The 21099-nt window shown below is 41.4% G+C and overlaps 4 protein-coding genes and 1 non-coding gene across 10 annotated transcripts; 4 read left to right on the top strand and 1 right to left on the bottom strand.

Annotated features, from left to right (window-relative positions):
- Positions 1–1593: 1593 nt before the first annotated feature.
- On the top strand, positions 1594–7545 carry LOC135609838 (BTB/POZ domain-containing protein NPY4-like). The gene is made up of 6 exons (XM_065103531.1): positions 1594–1885; positions 2426–2586; positions 2765–3003; positions 4872–4941; positions 5475–6641; positions 6750–7545. Exons 3-6 carry the CDS (start codon positions 2942–2944, stop codon positions 7224–7226), a joined length of 1776 nt encoding a protein of 591 aa, XP_064959603.1. The 5' UTR covers positions 1594–1885; positions 2426–2586; positions 2765–2941; the 3' UTR covers positions 7227–7545.
- A 421-nt stretch (positions 7546–7966) lies between these two features.
- LOC135611467 (U5 spliceosomal RNA) lies at positions 7967–8082 on the top strand. Its single transcript, XR_010486597.1, has one exon. It is a non-coding gene; the product is annotated as a U5 spliceosomal RNA (small nuclear RNA).
- Positions 8083–8733: 651 nt separating this feature from the next.
- LOC135586455 (uncharacterized) lies at positions 8734–12771 on the top strand. 6 transcript variants are annotated; one of them, XM_065103530.1, is made up of 7 exons: positions 8735–8988; positions 9095–9224; positions 9355–9996; positions 10107–10293; positions 11390–11473; positions 12112–12305; positions 12387–12771. In XM_065103530.1, exons 1-5 carry the CDS (start codon positions 8795–8797, stop codon positions 11416–11418), a joined length of 1182 nt encoding a protein of 393 aa, XP_064959602.1. In that variant the 5' UTR covers positions 8735–8794; the 3' UTR covers positions 11419–11473; positions 12112–12305; positions 12387–12771. The 6 variants fall into 6 exon arrangements, with proteins under 6 accessions (XP_064959601.1, XP_064959599.1, XP_064959598.1 ...); XM_065103529.1 differs by having other exon boundaries at positions 8734–8988; positions 12109–12771; XM_065103527.1 differs by having other exon boundaries at positions 8734–8988; positions 11997–12771.
- A 1555-nt stretch (positions 12772–14326) lies between these two features.
- On the bottom strand, positions 14327–15209 carry LOC135608978 (zinc finger protein 7-like). The gene has a single exon (XM_065102065.1). The coding sequence runs from the start codon at positions 15050–15052 to the stop codon at positions 14489–14491; it is 564 nt and encodes a 187-aa protein (XP_064958137.1). The 5' UTR covers positions 15053–15209; the 3' UTR covers positions 14327–14488.
- A 3461-nt stretch (positions 15210–18670) lies between these two features.
- On the top strand, positions 18671–20453 carry LOC135609833 (uncharacterized). Its single transcript, XM_065103517.1, has one exon. It carries the CDS (start codon positions 18737–18739, stop codon positions 20297–20299), a length of 1563 nt encoding a protein of 520 aa, XP_064959589.1. The 5' UTR covers positions 18671–18736; the 3' UTR covers positions 20300–20453.
- The last annotated feature ends 646 nt before the right edge of the window (positions 20454–21099 follow it).

Here is a 21099-nt window from a genome sequence, read left to right as displayed (position 1 = left end):
GCCATCAAACATGTTCTTGGCATCTAGTCTTGGTAGGCATCTAGATTTGTGGGCATGAAGCATCATCATCCCTTTTGCCTCTTCTCTGGCACCCACAACACAAACTCCCAGAGTCAGCAGCAGCAATGTGGCCAACACCAACACATCAGATTGCACAAAGCACCAGATCTTGTGCTCTGAAAAGAGGAAGAAGACATTAAAATAAGAAGAACTTGTCTCCCCTCTATCCCTGTTCTAGATCATGGGGTTTCAAGAGATCAAATTGTTATTTTATTCAGAGACCCACAGATTCTTCTTCTGAGGTGAGGCCAATAGCACTGCATCCAAAACACCATGTGCAGGATCTTGCACTGTTGCAGAGCCCTTCTGGGGAGATCCTCTTGTGTTTGGATCATGCTCTGTTGTCCCACTAAGATTTGTCCTCTGTTTTGCCTTGATTTAACACCTTGGTTTATGGATTTACCTATACTCAAGGCAGATAATGGTATGCTATTAATATCCTCATTTCAAGGCAGATAATGGTTTGCTGCTGTCACTGCAATCCTTTTCTATCTGGTATGATGTTTGATTCAGGCCTATATATATATATATATATATATATATATATATAGGCCTCAATATCCATCTTTTCACCTACAGATATAAATATTGGATCATTGGCTGAACTGATGGATTAGATGATGAGATTATCAATTCAATAATTAAAAATATAATTATATATCATGTCAAAAATAAAAAAAAACATATAGATAATATTGATGAATTTGGGTTTGAGCCTTGGGAAATGAAAAGAGAGAAGGGAGAGAGAGGTGAAGAAGAGGTAAAAACTGTATGTATAATGTTCATTCTCCTCTGCTTCACTTGTTTGCTGCAGAAAACAATTTCTCTCATGGGGGCAGAAGTTAAACACAAAGACAAAAATCTCTCATCATCTGTTGTCTAAGTCTAATCAAAGACAAAGATGAACAAAATCTCTTGTACTTCAAACTTACATGCTGTCAGGCTCTCTTGCTGCTCTTCGATGGCTGCTCAATCTGGTCTCAAAGACCAGTTCAATGCATTGAAGTTTGTGCCTTAGTTTACAAAAGGAATGCATCAAATTGTTTAGGATAAAAGGAAATAGTTGTTTGTGTTCTACTACAGTCTAGGGTTGAGTTAATGATACTGATGTTTGTGATCTAAGGTTAGATTCATATGTTCAATCATGATCCAATTTTTTAGATTCTGTGCCTATTTAACACCCCCAATGACACAAAACAGTATTTAGTTCCAATATTTGTATTTATACCTTTAATTAAATCTATCTATTTCTACATCATTCAATCCAATTCATTTATCAGTAACTTCAATAGTAACCTAATTTTGGTTAATGGAAGAATCCAACCCAAGTCAAATTGCATTTACTTTGAGTTGGAAAAGGGTGTATGTTAAGTCCAATCTAACCCAATCTATTATACTTTTTAGGCTGCTGAGAATATCTACCCAAGCGAGGGGTAAGAATGTCAATGACAGAAAGACTGGGGAAGCTGAAGCAATGAAGAGGTGCAATAAATGGCGTGTAAAGCAGAGGAAGGAGAAGAGAGAGAGAGGACGAAGCCACTTGTTTGGCTTGTCCTGTTCATTGGATTCGAAGGATATCGTCTCCTTTTGCTGCTGCTGTTGCGTGTCTGTGTTCTCGGGGCGGTGGTGTGTGGGGGTGAGAGAAAGACTGACAGTGGCGCAGAAGGTGCGGGCATGGGAGGGGGCATGATGGACCTCCACCTGCTGGATGAGTGCCGTCCTTAGAGCCTGAGGACACCTGCTTCTTTCCATGGCTTCTTTTCCTGCCATGTCTCACTCCGCCGCTGTTGCCGCTGTTCTTGTTTGATGTTGATGGCACTTCATGGTGGGTTTTGGCAAGCTCATTCTTGTTGATCTGAGTTCTCTGTTCTGCTGTTTAGTTCTGTTCGATCTTTCTCTGTTTTGGCTGTTGAGCCCGTTCCCTTCTCTTTTGCTTGTGGTTTCTTTTCAGCGACTGCTGTCTATCTATCCAAGAACATAAACTGCTTGCACATCATCTTCCTTTGTCTTCTTTACGTTGAGAGTTCAGGCGATTCAGCTCGGTCTTCTCCGTTCTTCTTGCTCCAAAAGCTGGCTGCATATTATATTCAAACCTTTCTAGCTTTTAGTACCACGTTCAAGCCTTATAGTACCAAGTGCATGCAACATCACATGCCTTCCTGGCTCTAATGCAACTATTCCATATGCTTTTTCATGTGGATTTTTGCAACTTGGCAAGATTCCTTCACCAGAGTAGTTGTCATGGCATCCTTGAACTCCTCATTGTTTTTTGATGGGGGAAAAAAAGGAAGAAAAAGATTCTCTCTGTCTGCGGTTTCATAGTTCCACTTCCTCCTCACATAGAGGTGCTGTCATGGCGTCGCAGGTGATTCGATCCCAACGACTGAAGCAGCTTGATTCGAGGAACATGGCTTCAGTCGCCAGATCTTAACGACCTTTCAAGCAAAGCTTCGGAGAGCCACCACCACCATTATCAAATAGAGGGAAGGGTGCTGGTGTCTCCTCTGCCTGACCAAGTTGCGCCAGGTTGCGTGAGCTCTGCCATGGAGCTGGGGAACAGCAAGGCCTCTCCCTTAGACCGCATCTCTTGGTTGCTTGCTCGACCAAGTGGGAGGGAAAGGGAAATGGCTGTGTCAACTTATTGATCCTTTCCTGATCTGCTCTGTTCTGCAACACTCTGCTTATTTAATTATTGCTGTTGCAGACTCACAAGGGCTGGAATACTCGGTCTTCTTCCTCCTACAGTAGGTCCACGCATGATGCTCTGAGAGCACCTGACACACTTGTTTATAAGAGTTGCCGTTCCTTAGATGCAAGGAATGCAGGGTGGCATCAGTTGAGCAGAAGTGTAGAGGAGAGGGTGCATTCTTTTTGTTCCAGGATGAAGTTTATGAAGCTCGGATCAAAGCCTGATTCATTTAAGAGTGATGGGAAGGATATCAGGTATTTGATACCTCTTTTTATTTTTACATTGATATGGGATTTTTATGTTTCTTTTTAGAGTGCTATACATTGTCTGCATTATGTTTTTTGCACTTTGTTTTTTTCCTCCTGTCTGCATTTTCTCAAACATTATGTGGAAACATTCATTTTTTCCCTTTTCCTTTGCTACTGACTGGTTGTGGATATAGATTACTTCTTAATGGCCATTGTTTGACCAAAATCTTAGTAATAAGATAGATTTAGGTAGGAATATGTGCCTTACCCAACTCTTAGTGGTAAGCACAAATAATGGATTTTAACATATCAGGGCTATTTGATTTATAATTACCACTAAAGGTTCACAAAAATGCCTATTTTGCCTTTTCTCATTCAGGTTTTGCAGCAAGCATTAGTAAGTCTGCTTTCTGCAACATTTCCAGTTCAGCTAATTAAGACAAAATTGATCTTTTGTTTGTGAAGGCCATTTATTCTTAGTGTCTCTCCCAAGTTTTTCATCAAAGCATAATACATCTGCAATTTTGTTTTGCTGTATCATTCGTATGGTATAGTTGATGCTTCTTTGTTTTAAATCAGATGTGGCATCCCTCATAAATATTATGGGATCTGTTGTCAGTGAATCTGATATTGCACAACTTATTATTAGTTTTCAAATATTTATTCAATTTCTCCTATGTACAAATTAGATAGTGGAAAGTATTGGTGTTCTCAAGCCACATGTCTTTTATATATGATACAAAAATTTATGCAATATTAGTGATCTCTTGCGCCCTTGCGTTTGTCTTGCTTCCTTTTCCATGCTTCACATAATATGGTTCTAAAGAAGCTATCTTGGTGGTATCATAACTTTTGATGCATTTTCCTCTACGAAGAGCGAGATACCTTACCAATCTTGATGATTATGTATTGATATGATACCAATCTAAGAATATATAAGATAAGTTGGGCTGGTTTGTATTAATATGCTTCACATGATAGGACAATAATGGAAGAGTAACATTATAAGTGTGAACTTTTTTGTTGATAGTTGCTTCTTCTTCTTATTTTACCTTTACTAACATAAAACTTTCCTTAAAGTTGATTAAACATTTCATTAATCGGTAATAATACCTGTTGGTAACAAATTCCAAGTTTGATCCCTGTACAATAATAGATTCTTACAAGAAATCATCTCCCATGATTTAATGGTTAGTCATCCCTGGTCTATGTTTTCTGAGTTTCCTATTAGTATCCTATATATGTTGTTTCCTGGATTATTTTATAAATTTTCATTTAGATTTTTTTTCTTCTTCTTCTGGTGGTGGATGCCTATCCAAATTTCACTCTATCATGCTCTTTGCTTAAATAGGCGAAGGAAAACTAGTTAGACTTTGGATAAACAATGTCATACTGTCAACAGATCGAAACATTTTCATATACATTTAGGCACATGAGCGTGAAGTGAGATCCAGTTATGCTTCATGTTTATAACCATATGGAAAATTCTCGCCAACTTAGGCTATTTATCCAATTTAGAACTCGCTTCTCACTTGGTCAGTAACAAAGGGAATTCTCTGAACTTTGAACTAGGTTTAGCTTATGCTTGTGTGTAGAAATAATACTCCACTACTGTTTCTTGCACTAAATAGAACGATCGACTAATGCTTCATTTACAAAATCTAACGGAGCACATATTCTTTTCTGATAGCTTTTGATTTTGCAAGTGATGTTTGTTCAATCTGTTGCTGTAGTCCCTTTCCAATTTTACTTAGCTGCTGTAATGGTATCTCCTAATGCGTTGAGAAAAAAAATGTGATTATACTTGTGCTTTACGTTACCTATGTAAAAATATCTTCTATCGTGATATAAAAAGGACTTGCTTATCTTTACAGGTTTGTAGCAACCGACTTGGCAGCTGATATCATCATCCATGTGGGCAATATCAAATTCCATTTGCATAAGGTACTAACACTTTCTTCCAAAGAGTAGCAGTAGAGGTTGGACATCATCACCCATTGCGATTACTCAACATTGCTCCTGAGATGTTTGCATTTGGTGTTGAACTAATTATTATATAATAATACCCAATAAGATTTCAAGTTTAGCATAATCATTACCTGGTAACATTAGGATCAATGATCCAGTCATCATCAATAAGTGTGGGTGGTATAAATTTTCATGTAATGCTGGATTACTTGTCACCCATTTCAAGTAACTTTTTCATTGTAAATAAATAAATATAAATGAATGCTCACTTGCCTTATATCTTTAGTGTTAATTATGCTTTTCTGCATGTCTAGGACACCATTAATATAATTAGAGATTTACAATACTGTAAAATGATGGCATCAGCATTTCATTTGAAAGAAAAAAATCACCCACTATTCTTAATCATTCGTGTTTGCTTTCGTATTTCTTTTGGTTTAATTGCTTTTATTTGCTCTTCCAACTTCTAATTACAATGGTTGGATTTTCTTTACCAACTGAACATGCAGTTTCCCCTGTTGTCCAAGAGTTACTACATGCAGAAGTTGCTGATGACTACAAACAACGAAGCAACTGATGAGATTTGCATTTCAGATATTCCTGGCGGTGTTGCTGCATTTGAAATTTGTGCCAAATTTTGCTATGGTATGACTGTGACACTCAATGCTCACAATGTGATCGCTGCTCGATGTGCCGCTGAGTACTTAGAAATGCACGAAACTGTCGAGAAAGGGAACCTTATCTACAAAATTGAAGTCTTCCTCAGAGCTAGCATTTTCCATGGCTGGAAAGATTCAATCATAGTTCTCCAGACTACAAGGTCTCTTTTGCCATGGGCTGAAGACTTGAAGTTGATTAGCCACTGCATAGACTCTGTAGCCTCCAAGGCATCCACTGATGCTTCCAAAGTTGAATGGTCATATACCTATAACAGGAAGAAGCTTCCATCTGAAAACGGTCCCAATGAACAACACTGGAACGGAGTCAGGAAGGAAAATTCAGTGCCTAAGGACTGGTGGGTTGAGGACTTATGTGAACTTGAAATGGACTTCTTTAAGAGGATCATAGTGGCCATTAAAGCCAAGGGGAGAGTCTCTTCTGAAGTTATCGGGGAAGCACTGAAAGCTTATACATACAAGAGGTTCACAAGTTTGGGCAAAGGACCTGCGAGAAATGGCATTGATGCCACAAAGAGCTCGTCATGGCTGGAGACTATCATTTCGCTGTTGCCATCAGAAAAGGGTTCTGTTTCATGCAGTTTCCTTCTGAAGTTACTAAGAGCTGAAAGCTTACTGAATTGTGGTGAAACTTGCAAGCAGGAACTCGTGAAGCGAATAGGCCGCCAGTTAGAGGATGCTTCAGTCTCCGATCTTTTAATTCATAGTACTTTGGGGAAGACAGTATATGATGTTGACACCGTGCTCAATATAGTGGAAGAATTCATAATGCAGGCTGACAACGAAGATCATCCCGGTCCAACCGCAACCGACGAGACAGCTCTGGCTTCAGGGAGCTCCAAGATCTCTGTAGCCAAGCTGGTTGATAACTATCTTGCTGAGATTGCAAAAGACCCTAATTTAACTCTTTCCAAGTTCATTGATCTTGCTGAACTTGTTCCGAGTGATTCAAGACCTGTGCACGATGGGCTTTATCGTGCCATCGATACTTATCTCAAGGTACTTTTTTGGGTTAGACGGTGTGATTGCGAAGGTTAGATTTGTCTCTTTGGATTAAGCTATAATGCTGATGCATGGTCTTGTTGTTCTCGTTTATGTTACGAGCAGGAACATCCAGGCCTTAGCAAGAGCGAGAGAAGAAAGCTATGCAGCCTGATGGACTGCAAGAAGCTCTCGGTGGATGCTTGCGCACACGCTGTACAAAACGAGCACCTTCCGTTGCGGTCGGTGGTGCAGGTCCTTTACTTCGAGCAGATGCGGGTATCGACTTCCGCCGCCAGCCGTGCTGAGAGTGGTGGTTCATACGGGAGCTCGAGGTCGGCCATCACAACCAACACCGAGGATGACTGCGACGGCGTCGCAACTGGGGACCTGAATTCTGTGAAGGGACATGAATGTAGCAGGAGCAGTGGTCACGACAAGAGCGGTGACAGCAAGGTGAAAGGCACGACAACGCCGAAGAAGATGCTTCGGAATCTAATATCGAACAAAGCGCAGGCTGGGGAGAGCAGTAGCTCCTCCGACACATCTGGAAGTCCAAACTCAGCTAATCCGGAGAAGGAGAAGCCCAAGTCGACCCGTTGAAGGAACATCGTCGGAGAGAGGCACTGCTGCTGATGTCTTTCTTGGTTTGATGAACCACCAGAACCAGTTTTACATGCACAACCGAGTAATCAAAGTACAATTTTCATGGAGATCGAAATGCGAATGCTTAATTCTGGGAAACTCTTGTTCTCTTGCTGTACATCGAGCAGGAATTAGCATAGACTGGAACACTTGATTGTACTGAAATCCATATGAAATTTGGCAGACAAGAAACCCATAACTTGTAGTTATGTAATGCAACTCAGCTTTGAGATGTAAGAATGACTCTTGGAAAGAGAGAAGAAGAGTTTGCTCATAATAGGAATGGAAATTGCAAGCGTCAGGGTAACCACTAGCCATCTTTCTCTGTGTGACCATATAATTGAGTTGCAGATACCCAAAGCGGGCAACTCGGAGACACTGATGAAGATGATCGAGGAGAAGGTGAGCAATTATTCATCATCTTACGATGCTACCTTTGACTTTCTTAGCAAAGATCATCTGCAGCTGCTCTTCCCATTGCACGAGGAATCAGAGTGATCTCTAAAGTTTGTCTTCCTCGTCAACACATGAAGATGGAGCACGACGATTTCCATGGACTTCGCACGCATTGATGCCAAGGAGATGGTGGGTGGGAATGAGGTGGCCGAGGGGTTTTAGTCCCACATCGGTTAAGCGACTATGCAGTCGGGGCCATAGCTCTATATAATGAAACGAGTGTCGACCCATACAAATCACGCAGCTGCGTGGTGAGCACAGAGCGAACTATTCTTTCGCCTTTTACTAAAGAATACCGTGTGCACGCCACATAAAGCAGCATACGCCAATTTTTGGAGGGTCCCGTCTTTAACGAGGTGGGCCCCAACAAATCATACAGAAAATTTCTTAACCTTACATAATTTGAGCTGAGGGATATTTTTTATTATAAAAAGAGTTCGAAACTGTTAGACAGCAAAATTAGATAAATAATGTTATTCATATGTAATTACAATGTTTTTATGAAATTGGAAAGTTTGTTTCTTAAAAGGTCCTTAAAATATTGAAATATTCTTGAATTTATACTTGCTATAAGAAATTTGATTTTAATAAGAATAATTTAATTTTTGCTCATTTATCTTCATGTGTATGCTTCGTCCAATATATTGTACTACATTATTATTATTTTTTTAAATATTAGCGATCTATCAACCAACCAATTCCTATTTTTCTATCCGTATTTTTTTTTAAAAATAAATATTCTAATATAACTTATACAAATTAAATATATACAATTACTAAAAAAAAAGCTCCTCTCTCTTCTTTGAAACGGTAAAAGGATCGCTACCGAATCAAATAGTACATTATGCGATTCGAACGAGTCTCGACCTCCCTCTTTTATCTACTCCCACATATTCGATAAACATACTCCCTATTTTCCTTTCTTTTCGGTCCGTTCCAATCGTTTCCGATTCTAATAAAAGAAGCCTATGCTTATCCAGTTGTCGACGCAAATAGCGATCCGCCCACATCTCTCGGCGTCCCCGAGTCCATTTACGACCGTCCAGATCAAATCCAACGGACTCGAACGGATGGTCACCTTATGCAATATATTGTTCGTGGTACCACCTCCGAGGAAAAAGGTTGCCATCTATTCGGTTGGGGCTTCTTCTCGATCCGAACCGTGCTTCGATTTCGAGGAGGATCGAATGGCGACGACTTTCGATCGGTGGGAGAAGGATCCTTTCTTCGCCGCCGCGGAGGAAGTCCAGGATTCCGCTGACCGGTGAGGAATTTGGGCATTTTTGTTCCTTTTTAGGGTTTTCTCTGCCCATTTTTGTTTATGGTGATGTGATCGAGTTATAGGTTTTTCTTTCGACTTCGATTCGTAGGCTGGAATCCGTTTACAGGCAATGGACCTATAAGCGAGAGAGCGCGTCGAAATCCGCTGGCAGAGACGAACCCGTCTCTGGCGAGCTGAAAAGGGAACTTCACACAGCTCTTGGCACCGCAAAATGGCAGGTGATATCCGATTCTCTTTTCCCGGTCGTTTGATTTTATCGAAGTCTCCTATTTTAATTGCTCGCTAGGGTGTTTCGTTTGAGAAGATTGTTCAAAATCGGATTTTGATCGTCCGTGTGTTGATTCTCAGCTTGAAGAGTTCGAAAAGGCTGTGAGATCGAATGATGAGGCATTGTCGGTTGGGGAAGATACGAGAGCTCGACATAGCGAATTTATGTTGGCAATTGGAAGTAGGATCTCGGCGCTGGAGAATTCTTTGAGGGAAACGAACTTCAAGGCAGGGGAGGGCTCCCTGACATGGGTTCGATTGGACGAAGGGGAAAATGATGAACTTGCACAATTCTTGTCCTATACATCGTTGGAGGATAGGAAGGAGATTCCAATTGCATCGGCCATCGATGTGAAAGTTGGGAATGATTTAATCAGGACGAACGGTGACCGTTCAAAGGATTCTTGTCACTCAAAGCAGTTGAGTTCCTTGCATAGAGAGGATCAGAAAGTTCATAATATCCATAGATCAGCTAGCTGTGCTGGTGATATTGGGGCTTGCGCCATCACAATTCCTAGTGAAGGTGAAGATACTTCTGAAAGATCATCAGATGATCGGTCTAATCTCCCTCCCCCGCGGGTACTCAGTTTATCTGGCCTCTCCAGTGCATTAGATTCAACATCAAGGATGAGATGGTACAAGAATGGATTTAAGAAGTGGTCTGCTCAGGACCGACATGATGTGATGGAATCCATTCCCTTGAGAAATCATGAACCAAGTCAGGTGACAAACTTTTATTTTTCATTTCTTCATGGCATTTTTTCAAGGTTTGAATTACTTTCTATGGTAGTTGTACGTTTTCTTTAACATTTTCCTTTTTGTTGTTGCCATAGGGAATCAATGGATGCTATGAAAGAAGTAAGAGCTGCTTAAGTAGTCGTGGACAGGATGTATATAATAAGCATCTTTATGGGTATCTTGGAGCTTTCCAGAGGCTACTTCGAAGGTCTCAGTATCAGATCCAATATGGTCACCATATCAAAACAATTCTTTGGGCTACTCTTGTTGTTTTGTTGATTGGTGAGATACTTTTCTATTATAATTCGTGTTTTCAATTGCATTAATGATGTCAAGGAGTGCATTTTCTTTCTCAAGTTGTTTGAAGTGATGCATTTGAACTTAAATAATAAAGTAAGATTTCATCTAGTTCATGTTGGCAGGAATTTCCACTAGTTTACGATTGATCTACCATCATTATCAGCATTATATGGGCCAAGTTTATGAAGGAATTTTGTTCATGTGTTACCACATGGATGTCTATGTATATAGCGAGGAACAGTATCCATTAACTAAAAGAAGGGAATTACCATCTAGGTTGGATACACATACATATGCATGTACACACAATATTTTTTAAAAAGTCATTTATTGCAAAGGATGTTGTTAGAAATACAAAAATATTGGTTCCTTCAAGGCATAACACTAGGTATTGCAGGATTTGTATCTTGATATATCATCAGATCATATAGTTAATGGTAGTTAGTGAAGGAAACATATACATTCACCTTGTTGGAAGTATTGGTCTAATATGTAAATCCTACATGAGGGAAAACATAATTTGATTTTTGTATTACATGAATAAGAATAAAAAAAATGAGGTTCTTGTTTTGTAGAGTTTTTGTTCATATGCATGATTGTCTATGATCCATCTAGGCTAATTAAATATTGGCTCTTTTCAGTAGCATAAACTGAGTTATGTTGTGTGTCTATGCAAAAGTTGTTACACATGTAACAATCTTCAACCTTTATTTTTTTTAAATTCAATGTTGGTTTTTATTGTACATGATCAATTGGTTAAGGAAGTTTTATGTGGTTGGATGCCAGATGCCTTAGTTGACTTCATTACCAACATTCAATAAGACAAATGTTAAGTATACATTAGAGCTCAGTTGGCAAACCATACAAGCATCTGAAAGTTATTTTTACACGTACAAGAGTTTTGAAAATACATTCATTACTTAAGTATCTGTTCATATTTGGAAATCCACCTGGGGCCACTGGACTGTGTTTTAAATAAATGCTCTTGTTGATTTCTAGATCCAGTGAGTAATTTTCTTTTCATCTTATCAGAAGCTTCTTCTGGTTGTATCCTTACCATTTTAACTTAAACCTGCAGTTATTTTTGTGCTGCATTTAAACAAGTAAAATTTTCCCGTCAGTATCAGACTCTGTGAGATGCAATTGTTTGAGCGGCTTTCAGGTACGTTCACATCTTCTCATACACCTGCAGTCACATATGCACACTATTCGGCATAGTACCATGATGTTGCTCGGATAAACCGAGGGACAATATATTGTTAGATAACAAAGATCATGAAGCATAGAGAAACCAATTGGCATATCACTGTTGAAGATGATACAAAATGAACCTGCATGCTTGTCTCTCATTTCATCACAATTTAGATAAAGCAACACCGTAAATAATGCCTTAAAATCATCATCTGACCTGTACAACACTTGGTAATCCAGGAAGCATGAAAAGAAAAAAGGACCGCGTTAAATAAAAGTTTTTTGAGGATCAATTATCAGAAATTTTGATTTTCATTATTGTCGATGTTACTAGCTTTGTTCAAACTGCTAATATCCCTAATATTTTTGCTGTATTATGTGGTTCTGTAGGTCTCCATTTACATGCATTTCATATATAGTTGGCTCTTCTCTCCTAGAAACATGCTTTTGTACTTTGCAGTGGATTAAGAGCACAATCTGCTTTCTTTTAAAAGGGATGTAGCAGAATGTGCTGACTGTTGTAGTCAAATATTCTGAAGATGCTAGGCACTGAAACATGCCTTTGTACTTTGCAATGGATTAAGAGCACAACTTGCTTTCTTTTAGCAGAACGTGCTGACTGTTGTAGTCAAATATTCTGAGGATGCTGGGCACTGGAATACGGAAGAGCTTTTGTAATGCCCGATGAAGCCCTTTGGCTTAAGTTAAAGGCAGGCAGGAGGAACAGCTCATCAGAGAATGACACCATTGCAAATTGCAGAAAACAGACATTTTCTTCAAAATGGATGTTCTGCCTTCTGAAGGTGGAATATTGTGGTAGTAAAACTTTTATGTTCTTGCCTTACAAGCTACTCTTTACTAATTACTATTCAACTGAAATGAAGCAAAAGAGACATGTCATGATCGATTGCCTCTGATCCAAGTTGAGACAATTGACCTGGCAGTCTCCAAGAATTTCACATCTTTGACATGGGGCGCCGACAGAGGGGTTCTTTTCACAGAGGCCACTGGTACTACGTGGAGGGTAGAATTTGAGGAACACCAAAGATACCAAGGGGAATTTATCATTTGATTTTTTGTGTGAATATATCGGCCTACTTATTAGTTCTGTTGTGTGCTGTATTGTTCTTTAGATCTATCATACATGGATGATAAACTACTTTTGTTCATTGTGTATGAATTGTGGATACCAGACTTGGCACCATGACATTTGCTATTATGTGTTTTTATAATGTATATGACAGATGATCAAGTATTTGACTTTTTATATTTGTGGAGGCTGTTTATTATTTCACAAGACAATTTTGTAGGAAATATATTTTCTCCTTTCTTTTTGAGATTATGAATTCAGCAAGTAATGCATCTAGGATGACAAAAAAGTAATTTTTTCTTTGTTGAGAATAATGGAGGGTGATTACAAATTCAACAATTCTTCTGATGCTTGTACAGGGACTTAAAAAACTAGAATTATCTCCTCAAAATGAAAAGGAGAATTAACCATTAGGCCATACTCTGCTTAAAAAACATATTATGTACTCAGTGATGGTTGGCCGTTTGTTCCTTCAAGAAGAAGAAGAACATATTTATGTTTATTTTAAAAAAATATTTAAAAAATTAAAAGTAATAACGTAATAAATAGTAAAATAAAATTATGAATAGAAATATGTGATACCAAATCGTTCAGTAATGTAATCCTTTGAGGCGTCAGAAGAAATTATTACATCAATTATGGTGAAATCATTAATTTAGCATCTCCAAAAAGTCATAATAGTAGGGATCTAAGACTATATATATATATATATATATCTTTTATCTCCTCCATCAACACCCTCCACACAATAATATCTAATTATAAACATCACACATAATTGAAATCATGTATTCCAGCACTAAAGAGTTGTTGGGTGAGCTACACACGCATTATGTCGAGTGAACTTAGGAACCATGGGATTCAATTGGCATACTAACACCAAGGTGGATCGAAGCCAACTCCTATATGATGAGATGAGAGACAACCCTTCCGTGTCCCCAAGAGCTGAGATCCCGGAGTGGATACAGTGAACAGGACACAAGACAGAGAGACAAAATGGTGTCGTAGTTCTATTCTAGTTCTTGTCACATCATCATTTCTCAAACAGAGGCCATACATACACCTTCTCCTTCCTCCATCGGTAAGACAAGAAGCAATGCTCATTGTGTCTGAAACATGTTGGATCAGCACTTAGCTCAGTGATGCAGAATGCTTTTTTTTCCAATTAAAGAACATGTATATTTTAGATTGTTTTGAGGATCAATGTCCAGCCAGCATCCTGAATTATTTATCCTGCAGCTGCATGATCCTGGTCAGGACAGCAAAAGAATAAAAGACAAAATGCTTTGCAGACAAGTGGAACTAAATAATATGATGCATGCTTTTTGGATGTACATAGTTCAATCTTCATCTAGCTCAGCTCATGTCTGAGGTAGAAGATGAGGAAGTCATCAGTGGTTTACTGGTGGAGGTTATTGTTTATTTGGGGTCTCCCGAGCCACTGACAAAAAAGAAGTATGTGCTTTAGTTGCTTTTGAGATGAACAGAGTTTAGTACGCCAAACAGTGTCATCGACGGGCTCAGCTTCTCCGGATCACAAATTGGAGCAACCAAAACTTCCAGCGATCATGTTTTCTGCTGTAAACATCATTCAGACAATTTAGTGGTCATTTTTCTCTGCAGAAGCAAACGATTCATGTTCTTATGAAGTAGCTACGTCGATTGGTGGATCAGTAGTTTCTGATCAGACTAGAACATGACATGGGCATTGAGACACAGAACAAGATGAAGAAATCTCCAAAAGTCATTCATGGCTTTTCATTCTCTTACGCTCTATGTACTACTAAAAAGGCTTTCTTGACATTGGCAACGGGAAACATAAAGCTGGACTGGACATGATTGATGAACCGTGTGGCTTTGGATGAGATAGCTTGTGAGGGATGGATTCGAGAGTTATCAGAGCCTGAGGCTGAGGTCAAGATTTTGCTGCGCTGAGGGTCCCTTTGCAGGTTCGGAATCGATCTGAAAGCTCCCAGTCCAGTTCGAACGCGCGGCTTCTTCGATGGCGAACGACGACAACATGGTCCTGGTGTGATCAAACCTCGCCGCCATGGACCTCTCCGGCTCCCGGATTTGCTTGTGGGCCATGGAATGAGGACGAACGCCGAGGGACTGCAGGAACGGCGCGTGGAGGGGAAGATCCATCACCCTTGTTTGTGCTGCGTGAGACCTCCTTGCGGCGCACCTCTCTCGTTTATGGGCGTTCTGATGCCCCCCCAGAGCTTGCGAGCTGTAGAACTTCCTCATGCAGTAGTTGCATGAGAACATCTTGTGGGTGAGAGGTTTGGATTGGGAGCCGGAAGAGCTTCCTTCTCCTGCGGTGACTCCCCCACCAAGCGTCAGGTTCAGCCATTCTTCCCCGCTGTCACCGGCCGTTGCACCGCCATCAGAATCATCTTCTCCTTGCTTCCCACCGCGTGCTGCTGCTTCCTCTTCCACTTCACCCATTTCCATTTCCATGTGCAAGTAGCCGAGCCTGGCAGCAGCCTGTAGAAGAGAAAGATGCCGAAGAGAGGTGAGTCCGAGAGCCGAAACCAGGTATGGACTGGGAAGGCATATAGGCTTTTTGGGGTTATGGTGGCTGCTTCCCTTGAAAAGGATGCAGAACAAGGTATGAAGTGGAATAATTGCACGGCAGTATTCATCAGCAGAAAAAGGAGTGTCAGTGGATGCTTTACTCGATATATATCTTTTGGTATCAGTGGCCCACGTTGTGGTGTTTGTTATGCTGCGGGCGATGCCGCTGCCATGGTCACAGTCGTTTAGGTCAATTCTTCGGATTCTTCACTCCTCTTCCTCATCAGGTCTTACCCAGTTTACATGATTGTCTTCTCTGAAACCAACAAGCTTGCCTATCTTACGAGCTCATCCACATCCATGTCTTGTCAACCGCTGCACTTGTTTAACATACAGCCACAGCCACAGCTACAGCCCAGCTTACAAGCATCTCCATCAGATTCAGCACCTTGTTTTCGAGGAAATTGATCCAGACCCGGAACAGGAGGAACAGATATGAAGAGGCCATGCAGGATTGACAGCATCTCATCTGGTGTTTACTTCTGTACTTGTATGTATGTGTGCACCAAGCTGATCTCATGCAGTTGATTGAGCTGTGTGGAGATGCCATTACAGTATTGTCCTTGCTACTTTCTGCAAATGTCAGGTCCCACAAAAGTACCAATAACGTGACATAAAGTTTGGTTAGTCTTTTGTTCTTCATTAATCTTCCTGCATCATTGTGCTTCTTCGGTGGAATATCTTGGTGGAGGTGCTTTAATAGAACTTGCAGGTCCAAGTTAGTGGAGTATGTTTCAGTAGAGGTGCCTTTAGATCCACTTGAAATCTGCAAGGAGAGCTTCTTTCCATGGATTAGGATTGCTGGGAAGACCATATATGTGTTGTTTTCAGCTGGCCTGTGGTGCACAAGCCAAATGCTGAGGTTGGCCAGTGGTGGAATTGTTTGATGACTCAGTCAGTCTGATCTAGAGTGAACCATTGTGTCGATACCATAGCTGCTATATCTCGTCTGTCTGCTTGTCTCAGTGTGTCTCATCTTGTGGTAATGAATGATCATAAGCTGTAACACAAATGGCTGCCATTAGCAGTCTGTCAAGTAGTCCCAAGAGGAAGACTATATATGATTGCCTATTATATCATAATTATCAGTTACTTTTAGCTCTAAACCATCAATGATCATTTACAAGTATCTTAAATACTCAAGATGGAAAAGATAAATATGACAGGCCCAACATGATTAAGAGGGAGGGATATTGGAGGAGAAATGACTGCCTTAACTAAAAGAGTAGCAGACATGTTTCTCTATGCTGCAAAGTAGGTGAATGAGGAGTCATTATGCCTAAGAGATGCTCATTATCTTCTTCTCTTCCTCCTCAAGTCAAGAGAACAAAAGGTGTGAAATTATGGTGGTTCTCTTTTTCTTTTTGCCTGTGGAGTTCCAGTGGTCCTCAGATGGGAGATCTTTAAGAAGTCCTATCTGGTCCACAAGTGGACTGACTGAAGGGGAAAAGTAGGAGCATTTCCAACACTTGTGTATCTTTCTCATCACTTTGTCCTAAGCAGCTTAGCTTGTGTGCATCTTGAGGCTGCAAGCAGAGACTGAAGCTCAAGTATTTGTTTCTGAATTCTTGAGAGGCATTGCTTAGACATTGCAAAGGGGAGTGAGAATTCCTCCTTTATCATGGGTGATGTGAATTGGGAATGAAGACCTGACAGTGATAGCTTCAAGTACTTGGATTGGAATTCCCACAGAGAGGTTAGATTGCGACCAAATGAAAGTACAATAATTCCCCAACTTGGAAGATTAGTTGCCAATAGGGACCATATGATAGTAAAAGTGGAATGGAGAATATCTACTAAGGGTAGGATTGCAGTGTTTTTCCACAAGAAATTATAACATCAACTCTGAGGTTTTGAGTAAAATTTTAATTATTGAAACTGATATAAAAACCTGATATTATTTTTATTAAGATGACACCTGATATAAAAACCTGATGCTAATAAGGATGATCTTAATATTAACATGAATAGTTACTCTACAGTTGACTCTAAGCTAATAGAATAATCTATTCAGCCAAATTGACAATTGATGATCCTAACATTAACATGAATAATTATTTTATAATCGCAACACTCAGACTATTCGATAATCTTTTGGCTTAATAATGACTGAATAACTTTTTTTGATATTATTTTTTACCTTGATATAATAATTACCCAACACACTTCTCCAGTTGCATTATCAAGTTTCTTAATATTTCGAAATAGGTTTTTATCAGGCAAACCCAACATAATTATTTTAGGATCATCCGACAAATCTCGGTTCGAGTTGAATTTCGATTACATGTAGGATAACTTATCAATTATTTATCCAAACATTAATGTGATAATTGACTTGCTAAATTCTAATATCATTTCAAGCAAGGCCATACAACACATTTACTATAGCTCAGAAACCAAAAGTTAAGGCATATTAAACTTGAATTATGTTGCCTTGACAAGAGGATAAGCATGTAGAGAAACTTTTGTACAAACAAATCAAGCAAATATTGCATTAGAATGATGGAGAGACACAAATGGTAGGATAACATACTGAAACGTTTGTGTCATGCATTTATGAAATAGATCCGACGGTGTTCTCATTTCAGGTTCAGGTGCTGCTTTTAAGTAAAATTATATTATATATCCCTCTAATTTTTTATATTTATTTGTACATGTGTTTAAATCAAATTAAAAAAATGGATTCGGTCTAAATTGATTCATCAATAGTTTGATTTTAAAACTTATAAATAATACCGAGGAGGGTTATTTTCTTCAATTTGATTAACCATTATGAATAAAAAAATAATTAATTTTAATTTTACAAATTTATCTCAAATAAATTCATTTGGTTCAAACTAATTAATCGAACAAACTCAAAGGCTCTAAAATTTCTAAAATCAATTGGGTTCAAATAATACTCTCTACGGTTTTATTTTAATATCATAGTTTTATAAATGATATGAACCTTAATTTTACTTAAATTAAATCGAATATCATCAATTCGATATGATTTGATCCTCAACAATTCGATCCCTAAACACCCCTTATTCCTCTAAATTTAAGCATCAAAGATATGGATGTGAAAACAATTTTTATTTTTATTTTTATTTGCTAAATCTACTGTTCTATTAATTCGAGCGTGGGTGCATATGAATCGCACAAGACCGAGGAAGAAGAAGAAGAAACCCGATCCTTCTCTGCACCTACGAAACATCAGTTAATGCATGGCCAACCTCACGTATGTTTCCACGTCCGAGAGAGAGAGAGAGAGAGAGAGACCCGACGCCGCCGTGCCTTCGTCACCCCATCTCTAAGCCACGAACGAGTCGGTCAACGGGTCAAACACCGATACGTTTACACGTGGCTTTGGCCCATTGGCCCAAGCCCACGGACTCACCCTGTGGGTTCTACAGCCGTTACGTCGACTGGTTCGTCTGCGACTACCGCTGCACGACAAGAACAGGCCAGCCTTTTACCACGTCCACCCGTCCCTTCCCCTGTGGCTAAGTTGCACCTTGTCTCTTGTTACCAACCCGAGGAGAAGCTTGGACGGCAGCAGCTCCACATCCTTAGCCTGGAGCAGCCATGGAGGACCTGTGGTCATGGCTCACCACCCTCCCCGAACCATCGCAATGGCCTTCCGCCCCTCCCTCCCTCGTCCTCGCCGCCTCCACCGATGCCAAGTCCATCCGCCTCTCCGCCGACCGCACCATCGGCTCCGACGCTGAGCCCCTCCTCACCTTCTCCTTCTCCCTCCACGGCTTCCACCTCTCCACCACCTCCCGCACCCTCTGGCTCTCGAACCCCGTCCCCTCCGCCTCCCCTCACCTGCCTCTCCTCCTCCAGCTCCTCCGAGAATGCATCCCCATGTCTCCCTCTTCATTCTCATTCTCGGCGCCGAAGCTCGACCAGGGATCCCTCTCGGCCGCCCTAGTCCGCGATGACGGTCAGGCGGCGCCTTTCCTCTGCCTCGCTCTCCTCCTCCGCCTCTTCTGGCTCTGCGCCACCGACGCCCCCGCCGAAGCCGGTTTCCTCTTCTTCAGCGCCCTTGACGCTCCCCTCGAGCGCGCCCTCTGTTGCCGGTTCGCTCTGCGCGGCGTCCTCCTTGCAGTCGGACCGGACGTCGAGGAGCGCTTCATGCGCTCCCTCGGTTACATGCTCTCCAAGTGGTGCCTCTTCCGCCAGCTGCAGGGCAGTGCCGCCAAGCGTCTTCTCCCGGCCGGCTTTTGCCCCTCGTACGCGGCGGACAGGCACGGGCTCTGGGTCCTTAAGGGCTTCGCTCCACTGCCGGCCATGGGCCGGGTCGATGCCACCGGCGCGACAGGTCTGGGCGTGGAAGCGACAGACTCCGCGCTGCGCTACGCTCTGGCCCACCAGCAACTCGAAGCTGTGGTCCAATTAGAGTACACGATCTGCACGCGGGACTCACGGTTTATCCGGGTGAGCGTACGTGTCGACAACATACGGCTTCGCGTTGTCGGGCTCCGATACGGGCGAAACATGGACGAGGAGACCGGCAGAGAGGCAGACGACCTGGAGGGGGAGCGCCACTTCCCGTCGCAGGCCCGGGTGTGGGTGGGACCAGAGCTGGGAACGCCGTACGCGACCGGGCCGAGCCTGGGCCGGTCGAGCGGGAACCCGGAGCGGCAGATAGAGGCGACGCGGACAGTGAAGGGCCGGTTCGGGAGCGGGAAGGCGGCAGGTATCAAGGCGGCGGCACGGACGGCGACGAGGTTACAGGGGCGTAGCTGGCGGTGGGAGCAGGAGGCGGAGGGCAGCGCGGCGGTGTTCGAGGGGGTGCTCTGCGACCACGCCACAGGGACGGAGGTGGCGGCGTGGAGGCCGGCGGAGGGCGGCGGAGGGAACCCGAGTGCCGGCATGAGGAGGAGGTACAGCGGGTGGGGGAGGGCGTTCAGCAAAGCGGGCGGGGTGGTGGTGGCAGGGGACGAGCTGGCGGAGGCGGTGGAGTGGAGGGTAGGGAGGGAGATGGAGGGGAGAGTGGTGATGTGGAGGGTTGGGGGGAGGGTGTGGGTGAGTTACTTCGCCAACGAGGTGAAGACGGGCTACTTCGAGACGAGGAGCGTAGAGTGGAGGGAGGAGGTAGAGTTGGCTTTGGTTGCAGGAACAAGTGAGCCGACAGCAAGATGAAGTGCCATGGGAATCTCCGGCCGCCTACAAGCTGTTGTTTGTATGAAATCCAATTATAATTTACATACTTGTAAACCGAAAACAGTGTTATATGAGTTTAATTATGTGTTACAATATTGGTGAATTCTTGAAAAAAAAGGTTAACTTTGATTTTTCTTTTTTCTTTTTTACATAATGCTCCAAGTTTAAATTTTTTTCACATAATATTTTTATTTTAAATAATTTATCTTATCATTGTTAGTTGTCGATCGCTTTCGTCACCTCACGTTTGGTCACCCTATGTCTAGCAATCTCATCCACTAAGTTTTTTTTGTAAGTTTTGATTGTCGTCCTCGACCTCGTTGTCTGTACCTTCGTATATTGGTTGACCCATTAGTCACTTTCCTCTCCTCCCCTAACTCGATTGCATCTCTATGCGAGGGTCGACGGGCTAGGCGACTAGGCACGAGCGTGTAACAAAATTTTTCATAAAGTTACGAAAATAAAATGATATTTTCATAAAAGTTACGAAAAATTAAAAATAAATTTTTTTTTTCAACAATTCACCCTTATAGTATCTTTAACAAATCAATCAAAATATATTTCACCCAAAAACAAAAAAAAAGTATGGTTTGTCATGTCAAAGTTAAATCCCTTATGATGGTCAACCAACTTCAAATTTAATTTTGCCTTTCTGATGCCGTATTTGACCTTAGAAGCCACACATAACATGTCGAATATCCGGTTTCAATTTTGAGGAATCAAAACCGTAGTGGATTCAGTTTGAAATCATCTAAACCGTTGACCCAAGTTAAATTCGA

This window comes from Musa acuminata, chromosome BXJ2-4 (genome assembly GCF_036884655.1).
Source record: "Musa acuminata AAA Group cultivar baxijiao chromosome BXJ2-4, Cavendish_Baxijiao_AAA, whole genome shotgun sequence".
Lineage (NCBI taxonomy): Eukaryota > Viridiplantae > Streptophyta > Magnoliopsida > Zingiberales > Musaceae > Musa > Musa acuminata.
This window is presented reverse-complemented; position numbering and strand designations above follow the sequence as displayed.

Coding starts and splice junctions, on each gene's coding strand:
- LOC135609838 (XM_065103531.1), top strand. CDS start 2,942: ATGAAGTTTATGAAGCTCGGATCAAAGCCTGATTCATTTAAGAGTGAT. Junction 3,004..4,871: donor AGTGATGGGAAGGATATCAG/GTATTTGATACC, acceptor TTATCTTTACAG/GTTTGTAGCAACCGACTTGG. Junction 4,942..5,474: donor TCAAATTCCATTTGCATAAG/GTACTAACACTT, acceptor CTGAACATGCAG/TTTCCCCTGTTGTCCAAGAG.
- LOC135586455 (XM_065103529.1), top strand. CDS start 8,795: ATGGTCACCTTATGCAATATATTGTTCGTGGTACCACCTCCGAGGAAA. Junction 8,989..9,094: donor GTCCAGGATTCCGCTGACCG/GTGAGGAATTTG, acceptor TTCGATTCGTAG/GCTGGAATCCGTTTACAGGC. Junction 10,294..11,389: donor TCTTGTTGTTTTGTTGATTG/GTGAGATACTTT, acceptor TTAAACCTGCAG/TTATTTTTGTGCTGCATTTA.
- LOC135608978 (XM_065102065.1), bottom strand. CDS start 15,052: ATGGAAATGGAAATGGGTGAAGTGGAAGAGGAAGCAGCAGCACGCGGT.
- LOC135609833 (XM_065103517.1), top strand. CDS start 18,737: ATGGAGGACCTGTGGTCATGGCTCACCACCCTCCCCGAACCATCGCAA.